We start from the raw sequence: 23,299 nt of genomic DNA on the forward strand, positions 1-23,299 counted from the left end.
ATTCACGTATATACATAATGTAATGAAAAAAGTCCGCAAAGTCGTGAATCCGCGATGGTCGAACCGCGAAGTAGCGAGGGCTCACTGTAGTCACTTTTGTAAAGTCCAAGCTCATAGTTTTTCTCTAAACGTGTTCCTTACAGTGTGAGTAAATCTGCTTTTTTGCAAAAAAAACCCCACTGTGAACCCACATTAGCACAGGATGTTAGAGATAATAGAGGCTCAGGTTTACACCAGCCACAGATCATCAAACCATCACAACCCATACATTGGGGCTCTGTCTACACTGGGCCACTTATTCTGGAAAATCAGCTGCTTTTCCGGAATAAGCTGCAAGCTGTCTACACTGGCCTTTGAATTTCCGGAAAAGCAACGATGCTCTACTGTACAAAATCAGCCGCTATTCCGGAAAAACTATTCTGCTCCCGCTCGGGCATAAGTCCTTATTCCGGAACACTGTTCCAGAAAAGGGCCAGTGTAGACAGCCCAGTAGTCTTTTCCGGAAAAAAGCCCCGATCGCGAAAATGGCGATCGGGGCTCTTTTCCGGAAAAGCGCATCTACATTGGCCACAGACGCTTTTCTGGAAAAAGGGCTTTTCAGGAAAAGCAGCCTGCCAATGTAGACGCTCCTTTTCCGGAAAAACTGAAAACGGAATAGTATTCCGTTTTAAGCATTTCCGGAAATTCATGCCAGTGTAGACACAGCCAAGGGGACCACATCCTAAAAAAAACTTTCCTGAACCCCCTTTTCTTGTCTTGAAATAACCCCCACCTTCCCAAGCTCATCATCAGAAGCAAGCTCCCCACGGATCAGGACTAGGGATGTCAACAGGTCATTGACGACCTGACTTAACATATAATCCTGGGTTTATTGGTTAATCCTGTTGATTACATGCATTTCCCTCTGTATCAGAGGCAGCAAAGGAGGGGGAGTTGGGAGCGGATTTTTAAACTGGCTCCCCATGAACACTGGATCTGCAGAGCCACCTGCCTACCCTCAACCCTGCACTGCTGCCTCTGATAGAGAGGCAGCAGGGCAGAAGCTGAGGGGAGACAGGTGGGAGCTGATACACATGGGAGCTGGCTCCACAGAGCTGCCTGCCTCCCCCTTGCTGCCTCCCAGAGAAGCCGGGGAGGGGGAGCAGGCAGGAGCCGGGGCTGGGTGGCAACCAGCTTAAAAGCCAGTTCCCTACTTGCACTGGCTCCATGGAGCCACTCCCCCTGCCCTGTGCTGCTGTTTCTATTCGAAGCAGTAGAATGGGGGCGGGAGGCAGGTGTGGCTGCCGTGGAACAGTCTCTCTATGTAGTGGGCTCAGGTTCACCATGGACAGGGGCTGCTTTGTGGGATCCGGCACAGCCTCTGTCCACAGGGAACTTGGGCCCGCTGTGGACAGGGACTGCTGCCACCCTATGCTGTTGCCTCTGATACAGAGGGAGCAGCAGGGGGCTCCCCAGGAGTGGGGCTGGGAGCACATTGGATGCTGCCCCACCCCAGGAACTATTTGATAATTGTGTAATCGATAATATTTGGTGTGGTTACACAACTGTTCAGTTACATATCATCTAACATACCTAATCAGCAGAGCTCGACAAATCGCGGAGAAATCCACTCGCCAGCCCCACACTGTGCATGCACCAGACCTGCACGGCGCATGCGTGCACTGCTGGTGAACGGGACGACCAGCTGAAATCTACTTGCCCCAGGCAAGTAGACAAACGGATTTGTCGAGTCCCGCTAATCAGGACACACCAACTCAAAGCAGATCAGATGCTGCCAGAACAGTTGCAAAACATGCAGACCAATCTCCACTGCTATAATGATCAGTACCCATAATACACCTTTCAGGATCTATGGATCCTATGAATGGTGCACTGACTGCCCCAATAGTGAGTGAAACCAAACCATTGCTACACTCTCAAACAAATTTACACTGGAAAATAAGAAAACAAAACCACAATATCTTGTGTGAGTGAAAACTTTTCACACAGTCCTTTCAGCCCTCACCTTCAAAACTTCATAGTGCACTCAAAAGACAAAGCTGGGAGCCTAAATTCATGAGATTGCTAGACACTAAAACTCATGAATGCAGTAGACACACTGGATTTATGACTACAAACCATTACCCACTAGGTACCCTCCCAGTTGCTGTACCACTTCTCCTTGCTTCTCCTCCTCATAACTGGAGGGGATACTCATGAGCCACTTCATCCTGGTCTCTTGAAGACTGTTAAATACTTATCCTAAGCATTCTTTTCTGATCAAAGTGAGACTTTGAGTTAGTTTCCCAGACACAAAGAAGAGCTCTGTGTAAGCTTCTCTCTTACCCACAGAAGTTGGTCCATTAAAAGATATTACCACAACTACCTTATCTCTCTAATCAGCCACAGCTGACAGTCTTACATGGGGTGGGCAATAATTTTTGCCTAGGGGCCGCTTCAAAATTTTTTGAAGTAGCTCTGGATCACCCCGGAATGGGTGAGGCCTAAATGGGAAGGGGCAGGACTACCCCACCCCCCGACCATGATTTGCACACTTCCCTCACCCCTGAGCCAATCTGGGTCTGGGGGCAGGGGAGCATGGGTAGCCTCCTCCTGCCCTGTAAGGAGCACGTCACACTTTGAAATTCCGTGGGCTCCTCGCAGGACCCAGGCAGGGAGAAGGAAGCTTCACACAGCTCCTCTGCCCCCAGGTGCTGATTGGCCTGGGGGTGGGCGAGCGTGCAAAGCCTCCTCCACTCCCCCCGCCTCCCAGCCTGTGAGCACCGTGTGGCACTTCAAAGTGCCACGTGCTCCTGGCAGGGTGGGAGGAGGCTTCGCGTGCTCCCACGCCCCCAGGCCAATTAAGGCCTGCAGGTGGGAGAGCTGTGTGAAGCCTCCTCTGCTCTACCCCTGCCTTGTGAGCAATATGCGGCGCTTTGAGCCGCGCGCAGGGCAAGGGCAGAGCAGAGGTGGCTTTGGGCACTCCCCCGCAAGCCCTAATTGGCTGGGGGGAGTAGCAGGGCCTCTGCAGGCCGGATCCAGCCTACAGAGGCCCTTTTGCCCACCCCTGGTCTTACATGTAATGGGACCAAGAATTAAACTCTTTACTTAAGCACATCACTTTTTGCCTCTGCGCTTGACAACTTTATACCCTTCCTATCACCATCCCGCCCCCCTGCCTCCATTGCATCCTGTTCCCCGAGGGATGTGGCCTTGGGCAGGGCAGCAGCAACTGTCAACCCTCCCACTTCTCCCCCACCCCACACACACACTCTCCATAATAGCAGGAACAGTGAGGAAGCATAGCGAGTGCACACACCAAGCGTACTCCACTTCCTCGCAGTTCCTGCCGCCACATTCCTGTGGCTGCATCCCTCGGCGGAAGGGGGGGGGTTGCAATTGATGGAGAGGGTGGGCCAGTGGCAGGATTTGGGGGTAAGATAGACAGCCCTCTTCCCCATCAGGACTTTCAGGCTGGACTGTGAAAATAATCCGTCTGTAGATGGTCCTGTGGGCCGTGAGTGTGAGACCCTTGTTTTAATTCCTGTTTCTTTTACCATCGATATTTCTATATACGGCCGATACACTTTAAACATGTAATGCTAATCACTTTGAGGTAAATTACATCGGGACTGTCTCATCTCTTATTTGTCTAATCAATACAAAAAATACACTCAATCCTTTTCCTTTGCTGCCATCATTGCTGTGCCTGGGCTCATGCTGCATTTCTATCAACCGGGATTTCTAGTGCTAGCAACTAGATTCAAGTGAAGTCAGAATTCTGTTTGTTAACAAGTGGGCTGTGCCCACAAAAGCTCATGATACCACCTACATGTTTTGTTAGCCTACAAAGTGCTGACAGACCAGGTTTTGTTTAAGTTTATTTGTTTAACAGTTAGCAATATTTTCCTTTGCTTCATGCTTTAAATCTTAGCATTTTTTTAATTTCTTCAGTCTCTCCATTGCTCTTTCCAAAGACACTTATTTTCTTTCCACTTTGTAGCTAGTTTTCAGTCTTAATTTTTTCCTGCAGATTATCTAGAGGGGAGTTTGCCATCATCTTTTTCCACATTATAAATGTCCTCTTCAAGTGCTATTTTCTTGTAATAGAAACTTGGTTAGGTTTTTGTTTTTTTCCCACAGGGTGATTGGTTTTGTTTGGGGAAAAAAAACTTTATAATGTGAGGGCTTCTTCCAAGACAGAGAAGTTGTGCCTTTGCAGAAAGTTGAAAGGCTACAATTCTGTTCTGATTTACACATGTAACTCCACTGATGTCACTATAATAGAGCTGTATGTGGCTGATAGATAGGGAACTGAATGCAGGGAGAGACATACAGGGGCTGGTGTAAATCAGGAATAAGTGTACTGGCATCAGTGGATTTATACTGATTTAAAATTGATCTAAGGAAGAAGATTAGAACTGTGGTGTCTCTACCATCTTTCCTGTGAATTGAAATGTATATGCCTAAAAGAGTGCAAGGTGTCTTCTCTGCAGTCAGGTCTTTCTCCTCAAGGGGCAATGTGAATAACAGCAAAAGTTAATTAATATAATTTTAAGAGAGTAAATTGAAATGTCTTATGGTTGTGGGTTTAGCCCATTGCTGTGTCCCCTGGGTGTGGAGTCCTTACTTCCTGCCCTTGTCTCCCCCAAAGAGCTCAGCCATTCCTATTACCCTTGAGTCTCTGTAAAATGGGCAAGAGACGCTGTGATGGTGTCAGTACTCTACTGACTGGGAGTGATGTAGAATTCCCTGCACCTGCAGAGAGGCGACAAGTAAAGGAGGTAGAATTTGCACTAAGATATGTTTTGACAGATCAGTGATTGCCATGGAGAATTTATAAGCCATGCAGGTGTATAGACTGTGTATAGGTTGGACCTACCTGGTCTGGCATCCTCAGGACCTGACTGGTCACGGATGAGGGAATTTGCCAGACCAGAGGAGGTCCTCTGCCACCAGGCCACCACCCTTCCCTGCCACCCGCACCTGCTGCTGTTGGGCAGCCCAGCCCCAGCTGGATTGCTAAGGCGGTGGCTTCACTGCTGGGCCACCCCTACCCCCAGCCCCATTGCTAGCTGGGTTGCTGTAGCCCTGGCTGAAAGCAGGTGGCCCTGATAGGGCTGCCACAGTCACAGCCCTGCTGTTAGGGGGCTGCAGCCCTGGCTCTGCTTCCAGGCAGCCCCACTACCAACAGATTCCTAGCTGCTGGCCCACCTGCCCAGGGCTCTCTTGTCCACAGATGTTGCTGGACCAGAGCGTCCCAGTTTAGGGAGATGCAACCTGTACTGTTTTATTTTAAGCTTTCTATGGTGTATCCTACATGGAGCACAGAATTAATATTCGGAGAGTTTATAGAAAATGTGGATTCCATTAACCACAATGCAAAACCAATTAAGGGTGTGTTATGGAAACCTGCTTTTCATATGGTTTATCCATAAGCTTCCCCCAAAATTACAGGGCCTAGCCTGTGAAGTCTCTACCCAGTCCGGCAAAATTCCCATTGACGTAAAAGCTTCAGGACTGGATGCACATTTTTTTTAAAAGGCCATTGTTTGTGACAGGAGTTGTTTTCTTGTATGTTGAAAAATCAGGCAAGCCACAAAAGTAAGAGAATGATTAAAAAACCCACAAAGCATAGAAACATATGTGTGAAAGCAGTACCCTCCAGCGCACTTAGCCGTGAGACACTAGTCACTGTTTGCAGACTCAGGTACTAGCAGGCATTTGTGCTGTATATAACATTGTGTGTTTTGTTTTCTCTTTCAATTTATGTGCATTGAAAGTGAAATCTTGGAGAAAGCGTTCTTAGTAAGTGCAAAACTTGTTCCCAGATTGAAGCCTGTGCTGTGGTGCTTTGCTGGTTGGGGCCAGACTGCTCCAAACCTGGCAGCAGTACACTATACGAATCGGCCACTACTCCCTGCATACTACAGGCAAGGGATTCAACAGCTGGAGAGGCCTCAGTATCCCGGTGATTCCATCACATAAGCTTGGAGGATTGATTCTTCCCCTCACCTCCCTGAATTTGAGTGCATCTCCCAAAATGGACTAATGCTATATGATTTGTTAAAGTGAACTACAAAACTTTCTCCTCCTCAGCTGCCAGTAAAGAATTACATTCTCCACCCTGGAAAATAATTTGGACAGAAACATTATTTACATCTCTATGAACTGCACAGGCACTTATGTTACTTATAGCATTAGTAGTTTCAAACTCCCTCTGGGCATACAAACAGACTGCTAAGTAGGCTGATTTATTCTCCTGGACTCCACTTATTTTTTAATAGTTGTACTTAGTTTTAAAATTCAGTGTAAGTTCCTAAATAAATGCCATGTGCTATATAAATACACATTTATCTCTGTTCTTATGTGAGGGAAGATGTCTATTTAGGGCTGTGTATTGTTTTTTTGTAGGGGAGAGCAGATGTGTGTGTTTGTGCACATGTGCACAAAGACTGTAAGCTCCAGTAACACTGCAAAACCAATTGAAGGACTGAAACAATATGGGGAATTTTCCATTTTATTTCAGGGAGAAAGTATATCCATTTAATGTATTTTAATTATCTCTTATTTTTTTAATTAATTACCAATAATACACTATGATGCTTAGAATCCTTTCTAAAAAGGTGCAAAGATTCATTATATAGTTTTCAAATTGTCACTAAACTCTTGTTATTCTTCTAAGACAATGTATTTTAACCACAAATGATTCTCAGGAGACGAAGAAAACATTTCAGAACAGGTGCATGTCAGAACTACTCGACACTCTCTCATTTAAACATTTAAAATGACAGGTCTTTAACATGTTTCTTCAGTGTTCTTTAAGGACCAATACTGTGCTTGATGTTGTGGGCCAGCACAAGGCCCTCCACGTCCTTTGAACCCAAAACCAGCAGCTGCACAGAGGGACTGTAGGCAGAGCAGACACCCTGTATGCTTGTGTAACTATGTTGTAGCCAAAACTCCTGACTGTTTCAGTTGTAGTGTAGATGGGCCATCACAACATAGCTGTTTAAGTACAAACAAAAGTTAAACTGGTTAGTCTTACAAAATACCTTAGTAACTTTCTAAATATAACTCACTAAACCAGATAGGGTGAAATCTTAGCCCTCTAGAAGTTGATAGCACAAATCCCATTGATTTCAGTGGGACCAAAACTTTACTTCCAGTGTCTTAATACAAAAGGTCTCATTTCTCTACTGTATTGCAGCAGTTTTCGGCCACTGATTTCTGTGAAACTGTACTACTGAAGTAACAGCATGATGAATGAGGCCAAGAAAGAGTCCCCAGTCCAAAGCTGAGTTTGTCAGAGACCAAACACTGGAATAGTGTTCAAGTGACTTTTCTCACTCCTTAAATGACACTTTGTATATCCTGTAACTTCAGCTATGAAGTCACAACAGTGTCTTTGTATTACTAAGTTACATAGAATTTGTAGTCACTTCCTAATTTACTTTATTATTGTTTTAATTCAGAAAACAAAATCTGATAATTTTTTTCTAAAATAAATCTACAGATTTTGAAACAAAAACAATATGACCTTTTGGGCCACACAAAAGTTTTGCATGAAAGTGAAAGATTAGCAGTAAGTAGACTTTGAAAGATCCTCAGTGTATTTAAAGCATTAAAAAGGATCATTGACAGCAAGAGCAGTGTCACTTTTATTTGTTCAGTCAGTTATTGTTTCTGTTGCGCCTTTGGACTACAGTACTATAAATGAGAGACCTTGCATCTTCCCATTAGGGTTGCCGGGGTCCGGTATTTACCCAGACAGTCCAGTATTTTTAGCTCCTGTCCAGTAAAAAAAAATTCAGAGAATACCGGACACCTAAAATGTCCGGTATTTTCTGAATTTTTCCCCAGCCAGGAGGCAAAAATGCTGGGCACCTGGCAGCCCTACAAACACTCAGCGCCCAGCCTTCCCTCCTGGCTCCCAACACCCCCATCTCCCCAACCCCATGCTTACCTGATACCCCAAGGCCGCTGGCACAAAATGGCTTTTTTTTCCCCCTCAACAACTTTGGTCCCCCCCCCCCTTTTTTCCCTCTCGACAGAATTTTTTCCCTTTTTTGGGGGGGGGGGGTATTTTTGTTTCAACCATCTGGCAACCCTACTTCCCATATAAGGTCTTTGATTCAATCAGATTTGGAAAAGTTGTAGGGAGCCTTGAAGAGGAAAATCACTATATAAGCAGTTCTTGGTGGATACCCCTTAAATAATTTGTAACCGGTTCAAGAAAAATCTAACTGGAATAAATAATCATGGTCTACAATAGCCACTAACCATTAGTGCCAGTGAAGATACAGAGGGCTTGGTGGTTCTGTGAGTTAGCCTTCTGTCACCAAAATTTTAAGAGATTTTTCCTCCCTACTTCCTACTCCCCAGAAGAAACTGGATAGAAATCCTGAGGGTCAAATAGATCTCACTTGTCTTTATGCTTTAACTTTTTATAAAGGAATAAGGAAAGTACATTGGGATTTTAAGTTTTTGTGCCTTTAACATTATGGAAAAACAGACCCCCAAAACTGCTGCATTTGAAAGACTGAAAAGGATAATTAATTCATAATGGGTGTGGAAGTGGAAACTGTCAGGCCACAGCTTTCCCAGCTTTCACTTAATCATTTGAAACTCATTTTCTGTTGTTTTTCACTGACTGCGATCCCTTAGAGAGAATATAAAACTTGCACCATCCAGCAGAGAATTCCACTCCCTTAATGACTTGTGCTCTGTGTTGACTCACTTTCACTCACTGTTGTCATTCCATACAGGAAAAGCCATACCAGTGCTCCGAGTGCAACAAGGCCTTCAGTCAGAAACGAGGCCTAGATGAGCATATGAGGACCCATACTGGAGAGAAACCGTTCCAGTGTGATGTGAGTTGAGCTTTCTTTCTTGAATTCAGTTCTGGAGTCAGACTTTATTTTCCATAGGAGTACTAGCCTATATGTATATTCACTTTGCAGTTACATGCAATAGCATAAACTAAAACTGTTTTATGGTCTTCGGTTGCTTAAGTAATGAGATATCACTCAAGTTTTATATAGCCTCTCGTGTTGCCAAGAGCATCCCTGAACATGTTTATTTTATGGCTCATATCCCTTAAGAGTTGTTTGCACCGTTCTTAATGAAATTTGGATTTTGTGCAGTATAAATTCATTACCATTTGAGTCACACCTTTTGTTCATTTATAAGTCTTTGACAAGTTAATACCCGGAGATTAGCCTGGATGGGAATATCATTTACAATATTATAGTGGAATCTGAATGTCTATAATACACACACACACACACACACACACGTACACCTATATACGTACACGTACACACATACACATACACATACACTTACACCTATATACATACACACACACACATTATAACCATTACATGTGTTATATATATTTTACATGTAATGGTTGTAATGTTGCTGAATAAGCAGAGTGCAGATTTCCAGTTTCTGCTAATATAAACCTGAATTGCAACTGATTGAACTTTGGCATATGGTCAGTTTGTTACATGGAGAAATGATAAATGATTTCTAAAAGTTATGTGTCTTGGATAATAGCTCAGATGAAGTTACTTTTTTTTTTTTTTATAATATGTCAACAACATGCTCTTTGTGTTCTGTAACATCACACAATCATAGAACACTAGAACTGCAAGAGACCTTGAGAGGTCATCGACTCCAGTCCCCTGCCCTCACGGCAGGACCCAGTACCATCTAGATCATTCCTGATAGATGTCTATCGAACCTGCTCTTAAATATCTCCAGAGATGGAGATTCTACAACTTCTGTAGGCAACTTATTCCAGTGTTTGACCACCCTGACAGTTAGTAAGTTTTTCCTAATGTCCAACCTAAACCTCCCTTACTGCAGTTTAAGCCCATTGCTTCTTGTCCTATACTCAGAGGCTAAGGAGAACAAATTTTCTCCCTCCTCCTTGTGACACCCTTTTAGATACTTGCAAACTGCTATCATGTCCCCCCTCAGTCTTCTCCTTTCCAAACTAAACAAGCCCAATTCATTCAGTCTTTCTTCATAGCTCATTCTCTAGACCTTTAATCATTCTTGTTGCTCTTCTCTGGATCTTCTCCAGTTTCTCCACATCTTTCTTGAAATGTGGTGCCCAGAACTGGACACAATACTCCAATTGAGGCCTAATCAGTGGAGAGAGTAGGGTGGAAAAATGACTTCTCTTGTCTTGCTCACAACACTCCTGTTAATGCATCCCAGAATCATGTCTGTGTGTGTGTGTGTGTGTGTGTGTGGTGTTTTTTTTGCACCAGTGTCACACTGTTGACTCCTATTTAGCTGTGGTCCACTGTGACCCCTAGATTCTTTTCCGCAGTGCTCCTTCCTAGACAGTGGCTTCCCGTTCTGTATGTGTGAAACTGGTTGTTTCTTCCTAAGTGGAGTACTTTGCATTTGTTCTTATTAAACTTCATCCTGTTTACTTCAGATCATTTTGAATTATGACTCTGTGCTCCAAAGCACTTGCAATCCCTACCAGCTTCATATCATCTGCAAACATAATAAGTGTACTCTCTATGCCAATATGTAAATTGTTGATGAAGATATTGAACAGAATATCCCAAAACAGACCCCCGTGAAACCCCACTTGTTATGCCCTTCCAGCGTGATTGTGAACCGTTAATAATAACTACTCTCAGAATAGTTATCAAGCTAGTTATGCACCCACCTAATAGTAGCCCCATCTAAGTTGTATTTGCCTATTTTATTGATAAGAATATCATACAAGACCGTACCAAATGCCTTGCTAAAGTCTAGGTATATAATAAATGGTATAGAGTCCCTGTGCATGGGGTTTGCTTGTGAGAGTGCTGAATCACCCAACTTTGGAAAATTGATAGTCATGAAATGTGAGCTGGAATTTCTCACTCTAAACTTCTTGACTGGACAATACAAGGGGCTACTTCAACATTAAAATAAGAATAACTCCCAGCAGGATGCACAGATCTTGCATGGAGAGAAGATATGTGGCACCCGTGAAATTTACATGTAACCCATAGCCAATCCTTAGGTCCCTAATATGAAGATTTCCCCCATTTTTAGCCCTGGTTTGGTCAAGTCTTGCCCCTTCAATGTGCTGGCCCAGTGCAAAGTCAGCATGTGGGACTTACTGGGGTTTGTGTGCTCTGAAGACTGTGTAATTTTACCTGGACGAGACTGTGATTCTGTAAGCCAAAAGTGTGGAGAAAATTATAATAGATTTCAGATTGGTCAGTGAACATCGTGACTTGTATGATCTAATTAAATATATAGAAACATAAGAGTCAAACAAGTGCAAGATTAATCCTTTTCCAAATGACACTGTTACAATCAATCCCAGGTTCAGTTATGATTGGAAAAATGTATTCTAAGCCACCACAATTTATTTATTTTGAAATCTCTTTACAATTGCCAAAAATATTTTGTCTTTCCAATTAGTTCTGTGTTTCTAGCCTTCTATGCTTAAAAGGAGCAAACTGGCTACATTAATGGCAACATCTCAAATAATACACACATCTACTGATATTTAATCCCTCTTAGTGGCGCATACAGTGTTCTGTTGGAGCAATCCTATTCCAGTTTATATAGGACTGCCTTAATTCCGGTCATTGTCAATGCTTTTACAGTTTTCAGCAGTCCCCTATATTTGCATGATTAATCAGAGGCTTCTCTATCTTAAAAACCTAAAACTTAATCCATTCAAAATGGACCTTCCCCAAAGGGATGGGTTTATTTTTGGTGGTACTCCATTTCCTTTTTTTTCCATTCAGTATTCTAAAAAAACATTGATTGTCCCATCTACTCAAATTACTCTTCATTGCCATTTATTTATCAGTGCCACACTAGCAGCGGAGGGTAAAACACTGAAGTGGATAATCTGCCCATAGAAGTGTCTTCCCATCAAGTTACTGGTTGGCTTATGCACTGAAACATGCAAATTGATATTATTTGTATTTTTTTTTAGTCATATCTAAGATAATTATAGATATTCTCATTAGCTATTTAAAAAAATGACCAGGCTCTTGACCTCAAATACCTCTTGATTCCATGAGTTCCATAGGTTAATTATGCATTGAAAGCATCCAGGATAGAGTAACATTGAGTCATATGTGTTATACTCATTGAGTCCTTTTTATAAAATGGTTTTGGGTATGCGGGGATCAAGGCTGAGATGTCATATAGGGACAGTTCTAACAACTCCTTGAGTAGTCCAATAGAGCTACAGTAGTTCTAGTAGTCAGGCTTATAAAAAATCCTATTAAGGCACAACCAATTTTTGTTTCTTTCGGAGACCGTGATATTTACAATTTCAGATGTATAAGTGCTCATATTGATTGGGGGGAGGGGAAGTCTGGAATGACTGATTTTCTTACCTGGTATCAAGAGCACTCATGATGACTATTCAATGCCTTTTAAATAACCCTTTTATTGTAGGTGTCCCGCTTTACCATTGTTAATACTAATGACTTTAGCATTGAGCACCAGGAAATGCCTCTAGTGCCAAAGGGTTAAACAAGATCAGGTTTCCTCTGTTGAAATAAAGGCAATCGAAGCCTTTTCACATAAAAATGCTTTAACAGAAATAATTGATGCATCTTTACCTTCGAAAATGTTCCTTGTGGGTAAACATTGTATGCCTTCTGGAACAATGTTAAAACAACATAATAAAAATAAAATAAATGACAGGTTCTCCCCCCCTCCCCCAAGAAAATGTGATAGCCATTATGATATTGCACTTTCGTGAGTCAAAGTAATCCATTCACTACTTTTGATTAGTATATTATGTTTATTTTGAAATCAGCTTAGTTTTTTAATCTAAAATATTGCCAAGGTTTTTTATTATTCCACCTTCATAAGTGTAATTGCTTGAAGTTGAATCCCAAACTGATTTCATTAATATTAGTGGAAATCAGCTTCCCATGTACTACAAGGGGAAACTTAGCCTATCTTCTACAGGCGAAAAAATGGACTATCCTGGAATTGAGATTGTTTTAAATGGTCTCTGCCCTCTGAAGATATGCAGGTTTTTATCTAAAAGACAAATGAACTGTAGTTGCTTTTATAAGCAACAGCTGTTTCTCCAGGGCCTAGACGGGCATGCATTGCCTATCCTGGTTTATTTCCAGTGAGGTACAATCTCTTCACGCTGTGCTTACAGTTGATCCTAAACATACCCTCATGTGTCAGATGTCAGCAACCTTCACACTAAATCAAAACATTCATCATTGTGATGAGATTGCATGAAGGTTCCTGTGAGCGTATCGCAGGAATCTTTGAAAATCAATACAACATAACAGGTTCATTACAAAATGGAAATTAAAAAGCAAACTCTTTAACCATTTTACATTCCCACTGAAAGCATGACAAGAAGGCTCATATAAACAAGTAATGATTTTTTTTATACTGTGTGGTCTCTGTTACTTTCTGAACAGGCAGTAAGTTGAATGGTTTAGGGCCTTGAAGCAAAGCCTGTAACACGTAATACTAGATCGCATCATTGTAAGGCCACTGAAAATGACACACTATTTCATTTTCAGGGGCCATACAATGATGCGATCTAGTATTATAACTTTAATATATTACATCTTATTAAGGTTATATAACTATAAAAACTTAGGGTAATTGCTCTAGAGTTCTAGGCCTTGATTCAGCACCCCACTAGGCAACACTGATTCCTATGTAAAGGAGCAGTGGTCCTAGATGTAGGAGATGTGGATTCACGTCCTAGACGTAGGGGATGTGGATTCACATCCTAGGTCTGCTATTGAGCTGCAGTGTGATCTTGTTCCTCACTTTCTCCACCTATAATAATAGAAATGTCTGTCCTTTGTACACATTAAGATCTATTGATGATGAGCTAGAGGAGCAGGGAATTTTTTTTAGGTCGGGGGGCGAGGGTCTCTGATCCACAGGAAAAAAATCAGTTGGGGACTGCACAGAACGGAGAAGAAAAAACCCTCACTAAAAACTTTCAACTAAGAAACAGAAGTACTCTCCCCATGTTTCCCCCTCACACCAGAGCCTGGTGAGGGGGCGGGGGAGGAGGGTGGAGTAGGAATAGTAGATTTTGTGGGAAACCCTAGGCTCTTGGGGCCAAAACGAGGGGTTGAGTATGGGGGAGAGGGCTGCCTGGAAATGAACTTAAGGTTTGGGGTCTGGGAAGGAGGGTGCAGGAGCAGAGTGGGGGAGCAGGGTCTGGGTGGGAGGGATGTGCAGGAGTAAGGCAGGGGTGGGGAGTATGGCACTGAAGGGGTGCCAGGAGTGGGCCAGGTGGGAGGTTAGGTGTCTGGGCAACAGGGGGTATAGGAGCGAAGTGGAAGTGTGGAGTCCATGTGGGAAGAGATGCAGGAGCAGGGTGGAGGGTTTGGGAGTACAGGGGTGTGAGTATAGAGAGTGTGGGTGGTAGGGAGGCACTTACTTGGCACGGCTCCCTGGGGATGCACAGGGCTCTGTCCCCTGCCACTCCTAGGCACCAACCCCTGCTGTTCCTATTGGCCATGATTAAAGCCAATCAGAGTAGTGCGGGGGGGAAAAAAGCTTCCAGGCAGCACTTTGTTTCCCCAGATGGCAGGTAGGGGGAGCTTGGTGGCAGTGTGCAGAGCTGCTACCTCCCCCTGCTGGGTGGGGAAGTATTTCTGGCCCTGGCTTGCCTTTCTCCAGCCTGTAGCGCTCAACTCCTCCTCCTCCTCCCCCCCCCCCCCCCCCACAGATTTTTACCATATGTAACTGTAGCAGAAATCAGGAAATGGTGCATTTCATTTTAGGTGAATTTCATTTGCAGTTTAAAGCAATATTTCTGACTGGTTAAGCTTATTCTTAGCACTCCTATATTTTGTGGCCTCATTCTAAGCTTTAATCTTGGTAATGCTCTCTTATTTTTGTATGGAATTTTGCCATCACTGAATTTCAAGAGGAATTAACATAGGATAACCTGTGCCTCTAAGCAGTTTATCCTTCTCTTATGGCAGACAATCTGCCATTGTTAAGTTGTGGTCGCTAGACAATGGGGATTCATTAGAAATTACTTACTCAAAGGTGAATTTGACACACCGTGTTGTATTCATGGAAATATTCAAATAGTGTGTGTGTAATATCTGACTGGGTTTATGGCTATCACGATTAAAATGTTAATGGTAATGGATATTTTTGTAATAAAGATTTGTGTAGGTGCATGTGTTTTCAGCAAAACATATCACAGCTGGACAAACTGTTCTCAAACCTTGAGAGCTACAAGGTTACTTCCTGGGTTGTATGAGAATGTAGGAGAAAACAAGAGATCAGCAAAAGCCACTGTAACAATATCAGAGCAGAACAATGGCCTCTATAATGACTTGTAATTTTAGGGGATGCAAGGTTCTCTGGTTGCCTGGGGTAAAGAGATAATTGCTTGATCACCACATTTGCTATTCAAAGGTCAGCACTGTTCCATCTCCTATATTTAACAATGCTTCATTGCAATAACTTATTTTTCCAAAAAAGACTAGTACATATGCTATTTTGGATACAGACTATTGCCCCTTTCTCTGACCATCCTGGGACTTCTCCTTAATTGGCATAAAGCAATTATAGTCCAGGTGAGAATAACCTATCAAGATAAACATCCTGAACTGCTCAGACTGGAGTCAGAGGGAAACCGCACCATCACTAGTTGCTACAACTGCAGCTTTACAACTCCACTTCTCTTGTGGTGAATTCCATGGCTAATACTGTCCCATACTGATAAGGTGCTGAAGGTGGATGTCTGTGATCCCAGGACTGCAGTTAGTCCAAGAGTGCAACAAATTTCACTCTTCAGTCACTACAAGGCCATACTTGCTTTAAAAAGTTACCACGTAAGAAATCCACATGTGCATTCCAGAATACCAAGAGAAAAGTCAGTATGTAAAACTATACCTGCAGTCTTTCAAAACAAAAATTAAGCCATCCTTCAAACAGAACAATTAATTTCTGAGACTGGATATGCAAAATCAGTCTCTCTTAAAATGATGGCAACAGAACTTCTTGCTATGGTTTAGATACAAACTGGTGGCATAAAGCCTAATACAGTGAATCCAACTCCCCCTCCCCATGCTACAACAATACAAATTAATAATAATGAGCGCTTACTGTGAAACCTTATGCAGGAGAAGCATTTTTGTATCATGACACAGCTAGTGTGCTCATGTACTGTAGACTGCAGGCTACTATTCTGAGATCAAGGTCTGGATTCACATTGGCTACGTCTACACTGTCCCCTTTTTCGGAAGGGGCATGCTAATTTTGAAAGTGGGAATAGGGAAATCCGCGGGGGATTTAAATATCCCCCGCGGATTTAAATAAACATGTCCGCGGCTTTTTTTCCTACTTCGAAGTAGGAATAAGAGATCCTCCGGAATAGGGCTTTATTCCGGAGGATCGGGCCACTCTAGATGCTTTTTTTCCGGCTTTTCCCCAAGCCAGAAAAAAAGCAGCGGACATGTTTATTTAAATCCGCGGGGGGATATTTAAATCCCCCGTGGATTTCCCTATTCCCACTTTCAAAATTAGCATGCCCCTTCCGAAAAAGGGGACAGTGTAGACGTAGCCTCTGTGTATGTATTTCAGCACGCTGTTTTTTAAACAACTTTCCATGAAATTTAAATAAATGCTTACTATGTTTGTCTGTCTGCTTTGTATGTGTATTCGTTCCTTTTTCTCCACTGGCCGATAGTATTTCCTCAGTGTTAGTATATTTTATTGCCAGTTAAGTTTCCTTTTCCCTCTTTCCATTCTTTAACTAGCTGCCACTGTTCCCTTTTGTTCTTTCACTTCCCCTTATTAATTACTATTTCCCGTCATCCTTCTATTCCCATTAAACTTCAGCGGTCTTTTATGTATGTAGAGCTAAGAGTCCTATTTCTGTGGCATCCTATTGACATTGCTCTTAAAACTATACAATACAATAGATAAAAATTATAGCAGGAATAATAAATTAACTATGTCTAGGATAATCATGCCCAAATTCCTAGTATGTGTGTTTTAAGCTAAGTGTCTATTGAACAGAAATATATAAAGGGGCCTTTGGTTGCTGGCCAACCTCATTTTGTTCTGCACATTGCTGTGCTTATATTAGTTAAGAGGAACAGTATTGTGATTCTACTCCATGTTCATGCACATGAAGTTTATTTCATGAGTGAGAACAATCTACCTCTGACAACCTTTACAGCATGAAGAATACAGAATTTGCTGACAAAACAATGTGCTTTCTGTACAAATGTTCTTTTGTTTGTCACAACAATGAAAGTCCTTTAAAGTATATACATAGCAAGTACTTGAAAGTGCAGTGCCTTTCATTCATACTTGCCTCTATATGTCTAATTTGGTTCCAAAGTGTTGTGAAAAGGATTCTAGGCAAGCATCCACACAGTGAGTTTCTCTCAGTTGTTGGCTATGGGGTTATAGGAGTATTTCTTTCTTGACTTCTTGCAGTGACATTTACTAGTACAGTACTACTCAACATGAAAAAGGGTTTCAGAAGCTCAGTTAAGGGACTACTGAATGAGCACTAGGGTCTCTGTGGATTATTCCCAACTGGAGTATTTTTAGGTTCAAATGCAGCTCAAGTGCCCAGGCCAGAAAATTGGCAGATATACAGGAAGTAGATACAAATGGGAGGCAAATGGAATGGGTGCAGATCCACTCTATAGAAGCTATGCAGGTGGAGGAGGAACAGAAATAGCACCATGTGAACAATGTAGTTCTTCTTTCATATGACAACTAGCTACACTGTACAAGCTACACAGAGTTTTTGAAGTCCTTGAAAGCTGATAAATCATTTGGAAGAAATTGCAAGTGGAGTGTTCTGTGCAGGAAAGCTAAATTTGTCAATTAACACGTTTTGTTCAATTATTATATTGGGCTTCTTTGGTGAATCTGCAATATGCAAGACATATATACATTTAGGGCCTAATTTTGCAAACATGTACACATGAGTACTTCACCCATAAGAGCAATCCTGTCCACTTCAATGCAATTCTTTAGAAGGACAAGGAAGGCATTGAGTTCAATAACTGTGCACAAAGTAAATTCCTTGCTGCTTCCAGGTATGTGGTTTGTTTATTTTAATTCCCATGTTGCCAACTGTTAAACTACAAAGATACAAGAAATAGAGCCATATAACTTAATGCTCAACTTTTCAAAAACCAACTCCCTTTATTTGCAAAACGGAAGACATGAGCTAAGAACTCAATTATCATTGCATTTATTTAAAATAAATAAAATGTCTTGCCCACTTTCAGGATTTTTATATGTAGTTATTTTGTCTTGTTTTTCCTGCATTAGGTTTGTGATTTATCCTTCAGCCTGAAGAAAATGTTGATCCGACACAAACTGACGCACAATCCCAATCGTCCAATGGCTGAATGCCAGCTTTGCCACAAGAAGTTTACAAGAAATGACTACCTCAAAGTTCACATGGAAAATGTCCATGGAGAAACTGACAGCTAACTGTGGCTTATGCAAGAAGAGTATGTCTACTGTTGAGTGTTCCATTTGTCATGTACAAAATCCAGACTGCTCACCTGTGTACTGAGCAGAGTCAGGCAAAATAACTGTCATATGTTCAAAGTCTTTTTTTCCATGTTACTAACTAAAGGGGTTTTTTAAATCAAGTAAAACAGTTTGAAGATTTAAAAAAATATATAAACTTTTCTTTCTCTTAACCAATTATGTTTCCAGCCTTGGTATCTTCAATCTTGGGGGTATTATCATGAGACTTTACATACATTGAGTTGTCCAAAGTTGCTGGAGCACAATAAAAGCAACTGGATGCCTTCTTAAATTCAATTTCATCTTGACTAAACAGTGATCTCACCCAAAGCCATTTTATACAGATATTATCACCACATTTTAGTGGAACTGTTTCTTTACACTTTTAGTGCCTTTAATTATTAGATAAGTTGATCTTGAGATGCCATGATGCATGGTACAGAAACTGCACTCTCGGGCACTTTAACTAGAAGAAATTACATCTTGCTTGCTGATTGTTAGTCTAGTTCTAGACATAAGTTCTTCTCATTGTGTGAGACAAGCCAAGAGCAAAAGATGTGAACAATTTAGTTTTAAAAACCATATTCATGCCCTCAGTAGTAACTGGCCTGGGCAAATACAATTGTCTTTTTAAGGCAAAATAAATGTGTATTCAATTTTCTGGGGAAAATGATGTTCCCTGAAGTTTTACTCTGTGCAAAGCAGCTGCCTTGATTATCCCATTTAAACAACTTTAGTTTTCATAAAACTGTTAATGAGCACCAGGAAAAAAAATACAGCCGCCAACTGAGTAATACTCAAATTCTCCCAGATGTTAGATTAAGATTTGTATTCCACAAGTTCTCACAAAGAAAATAATTTTCATATGCTATCCATGTTTGCTACTGCATAATGAAGAGCCCATTTTAACCTAGCGAGACAGTAAAAAGCATAACTCTAGAAGTAGAGTGCATTTGAGAGGTCCAATACAATCCTGGAGGGGGTGTCACAGTTAAACATTAGGGCGCTTTGCCTCTGTGCTCTCATTCATTTTAATTTATGCGGATAAATAGTCATGAATAATTTGAAACTATATACCCTGTTCATGCTAGAAGCTTATCTCAGGTGCTGATGGAAAATGTAAACTTGCTCCTGGACTGCAACAGCGACCAGACAGACGAGCAAAAGGAAACAAGGCAAAATCCTGGCCCCACTGAAGTCTTCACTAGGGACAGAATTTCAATGGTTTTGCGTGTGTTTTGGCTCCTGTTCCATTGGATAGCTAACAGTCAGTTCTCAGTAAAATAGTTAATTTTTCAAAATATGAACAGAACACCTCATGAGTCCCAAAAGAAAGCACAGCCTGGCTAAGTGTGGTCCCAGGAAAGGAGTGTAAGGGGTTGTCCACATTTCCCTGGTTGGCACCATATTTACTACAAGACTATTTTTTGAACCCACCTCCATGCATACAATTATGTAACACCATGTGGCAACTGTGGCAATGGGTTAAAATACATTGTAAAATGTCATTGTGTAACTTGTCTTTTTCCTTATTTTCAGCTAGTTAATTGCATTAAAAGTGCCATCATTTTGGGTCAGAACTAAAGTCCATTGAAATCTGTGGCCTTTTGTTCAGGCACCATGTGAACAGCCATGTGACAAGGAACCCTGTGCTTTATATGAATGATATATGGTCAGTAAGAAACTACAGTGCATCATCCAAAAACTAAAAACAGACACAGTAACAAGGCAACACATAGGATGCCACACTTACATGTAATTATAATGCTTGGCCAGTCCCAAGTTATGCTACTGTGTCACGTAACTGACTATCGGATTCATTAGTTTAACTGAGGAAAAAATGATCACCATGCATATGTTGTCATTTTATATTTGACATTAACCTATGATGACAATTTTAATTAAAATCGAACTTATTTTCCTATATTTTATAACAGTTTGTCTCAATGTCATATTTTAGGTGCAAAGTATGTGTTTCTTTTTATAATTCAGTATTGAACAATGGTTGATGCATTTTATTGTCTTAAGTCAGGAAGATTCAATTAAATATATATTTTGAAAATCAAACTCGAGTGGGACATCTGTAAATTTGGAAAGTGGAGAATAATTGGGAATGTTTTCTTAGTTTGGCATCACAAAGACTTAAGCGTGTGCATATAAAAAATCAAAACAACAAAATTAAAACTCTCAAATGCCAAAATATGCAGGAAGAAACCTACATTATAGAAGTTTCACAAAGATATTTGAGATATTTGTCTCACTCACATGCAATAAGTTGTTTCTTCTTTTGGGAAAAGTTCTTATGAAGAAGTTTACTGGCAAGGCTATTTGCGAAGCAAATTTTAAATGATCTTGCTCCTGGTATTAGTACTAGAAACCTGATACCAAGAGTTACATAACCTATATTACTATATTTACAATATTGAACTGTATACTGAGTTTATATCTAGTACTGAGCACAATTATAAACCTTGTTTTCAATTGGCCATAACTTTTATTTAAAGAAAACCCTCTTCTTTCAAAGTGAAAAGCTTTCCATTGTTTGCCTGATACCACATATGATTTTTTTTTAATTTAAAGAAAATGCCCTTAAATCAATTAGAAGCATCCCATTCTATACATATCCTCCCATCCCCAACACATGTACACATTTTTTTTGGCTCTTTGATAGTCCAGTGAAGCAAAACAAAAGGATTAATTTATTGACATGATTCATATCATATGTCTTGGGTCAGACACAGCCAACTCTTCCAAAACAAAACATCACTAAAAGGAGACAATCATGTGAGGGAAGAAATTATACACTAACAAGTGTAGATATCTGCGTTTGTGCCTGTATTGTGTAACTTCGTAATGGGGAATATAAAAAGGGAAAAATGGAAAGCTAAGATATGAACAAAGTCCATCCCAATGTAAACTGACGTACTCTTAAAGTTTTGTCTACGTAGAGTGCTGAGAATGCTTGTAAGTGTAAACTACCTCCATGAGGGGAACAGTTAACAGCTCTGGGAGCATGGCTTTCAGGCTGGGTCTACACTATAGAGTTTTTGTGCAAAAACTCGGAGTGTCCATACCTCCTGTGCGTTTTTGTGCAAGTAAAATGAAAGAACGAGGGTTTTTCCTGCTGTAGGTATTCCTCCTTCTAAACTCCTTTTTGCGCAAGAGCTCTTGCACACAAAGGTGTGGTTGGACGGGGAACAGAGCCTTTTGCGCAAAAAGAGGCAATCGAAAAAAGCCCAGGTGCCCTGGTGGCCATTCTGTAAACAGCGATCAGAGTTTTCTTTCGAGAGCATCCATGCAGTCTGGACGCTCTCTTGCGCAAAAGCGCATCGTTTTTGCTATGCGCTTCTGCTCTGTGGATGCGCTTTTGTGCAAGAAGCATGCAATGTAGACATAGTCTCAATGACGTAGCACCGTCCGCACTGACACTTTATAGCTCTGTAACTAGCTGTGCTCAGGGGATTGTTTTTCCACACTCTAGTGCAAGACCGTTACAGCACAGTAACTTGTCAGTGTAGAAAAGTCGTAAGAAACCCATCTTGCAGAAAACTCTTCCCATCTAACATTAGTAACAACAAAGATGTGAAGTCACCTCTCCCTTAACCTCATCCTTCCAATGAAGTGAATGCTCCAAAGCTGTCATGAGTATAAAATACTAACAATATGCATAAACAAAATGGTTCCATTATGTAATGAATAAATGTATTAAGTATGTTTAATTTGTCATTCATTTCTACAAACAAGGAAAGGAAAATAGTAGAGTAAGTAACATCACATGTACACAATCTACAATATATTTGAGAGTCTGTGTGTTCAAGAACTCCTAAACAATAAGAGCTAGGAGCACCAAGTTTGGCATACAGCTTTCTCTATCATAACTTAAGGCAAAGTAAGGATTTGGTTTTACCAGGAAAATAGGAAGTGCCTGGAATGGGATTGCTTTTCATAAAACCATACAGCAAAAAGACAGAATCACCAGGCAAGCGAAAGAGGCTGGATGGAGATGCCTATTTTCCCCAGGACTGCCCCAAACGCCCGTGTCCCCTCCCCCCCCCCCATTATTTGTACGTGAACATTGCTGGCTGTTTGTCCTTTTTGTCAGGGAGCAAGGAGAAAGTGCATAGTTTGCTGCATTCCTCACTCTGGCAGGGGGAAAGGGGGAGTAGAGGCAGATGAACCTAGACTTGCTCCAGGAGACATACACACTTGCCCCAGCTATGTCTGCTGGAGCTGCAAAGGTCAGGTGAGGCACTTCTTACCTGGCCCCAAGCTGCTGTGGTGAGAGGGGGCTGGGGTAGTCCTCTCTCCCCCAAGCAACCTGCAAACTCAACCACTCATCGCCAGCCCCACCCCAAAGCAATGATTTAAATGAAGCATGCACATTTTCTTTTCCAAAAAAACCCAACTCAAGTAATTTTTGTTTAAGAACCTGAGCCATACTGGCTAAATCTAGTATATTTTATAAGTACTTTTAGATATACAGTAATAGTTGAATATGTTAAATACATGTCCTAGATTAAGGAATTAATTATATTATTCTGGGAACATAATAGCTGACCCATGTTTTAAAATTAAAACTTTTTGCAATTAACGTAATTTTTGTTTTGTATGTATGTAGGCCACTACTCTGCTTAATTCAATTTATTAGGACATGCACAGTACATCAAATTAAGCATGCACAATTTGAAGAACTGATGTCATAATTTGTGTTTATGTAAATTATCTTGAGGCCTGAAGGAAATTTTACATTATTTGCTTATCAATCAGTGTTATGATCTGAGGCTCTTTACTTTTCTAGGATATT

The 23,299-nt window shown here is 41.3% G+C and overlaps 1 protein-coding gene across 8 annotated transcripts in view; it reads left to right on the top strand.

Moving 5' to 3' along the window:
* The window catches only part of PRDM5 (PR/SET domain 5), a 149,667-nt gene extending 127,536 nt beyond the window's left edge, over positions 1–22,131 (top strand). For 7 of the 8 annotated variants that reach the window (XM_014574833.4, XM_089778013.1, XM_014574834.4 and 4 more), the window contains 2 exons: positions 8,748–8,852; positions 18,289–22,131. In XM_014574833.4, the coding sequence (XP_014430319.2) occupies positions 8,748–8,852; positions 18,289–18,453 (270 nt within the window). In that variant the 3' untranslated portion in view covers positions 18,454–22,131. The remainder of the gene's footprint in view (positions 1–8,747; positions 8,853–18,288) is intronic. The other variant, XM_006125581.5, reaches the window with a different exon arrangement.
* Positions 22,132–23,299: the final 1,168 nt, after the last annotated feature.

This window comes from Pelodiscus sinensis, chromosome 4, assembly GCF_052426305.1.
Source record: "Pelodiscus sinensis isolate ZL-2025 chromosome 4, ASM5242630v1, whole genome shotgun sequence".
Lineage (NCBI taxonomy): Eukaryota > Metazoa > Chordata > Testudines > Trionychidae > Pelodiscus > Pelodiscus sinensis.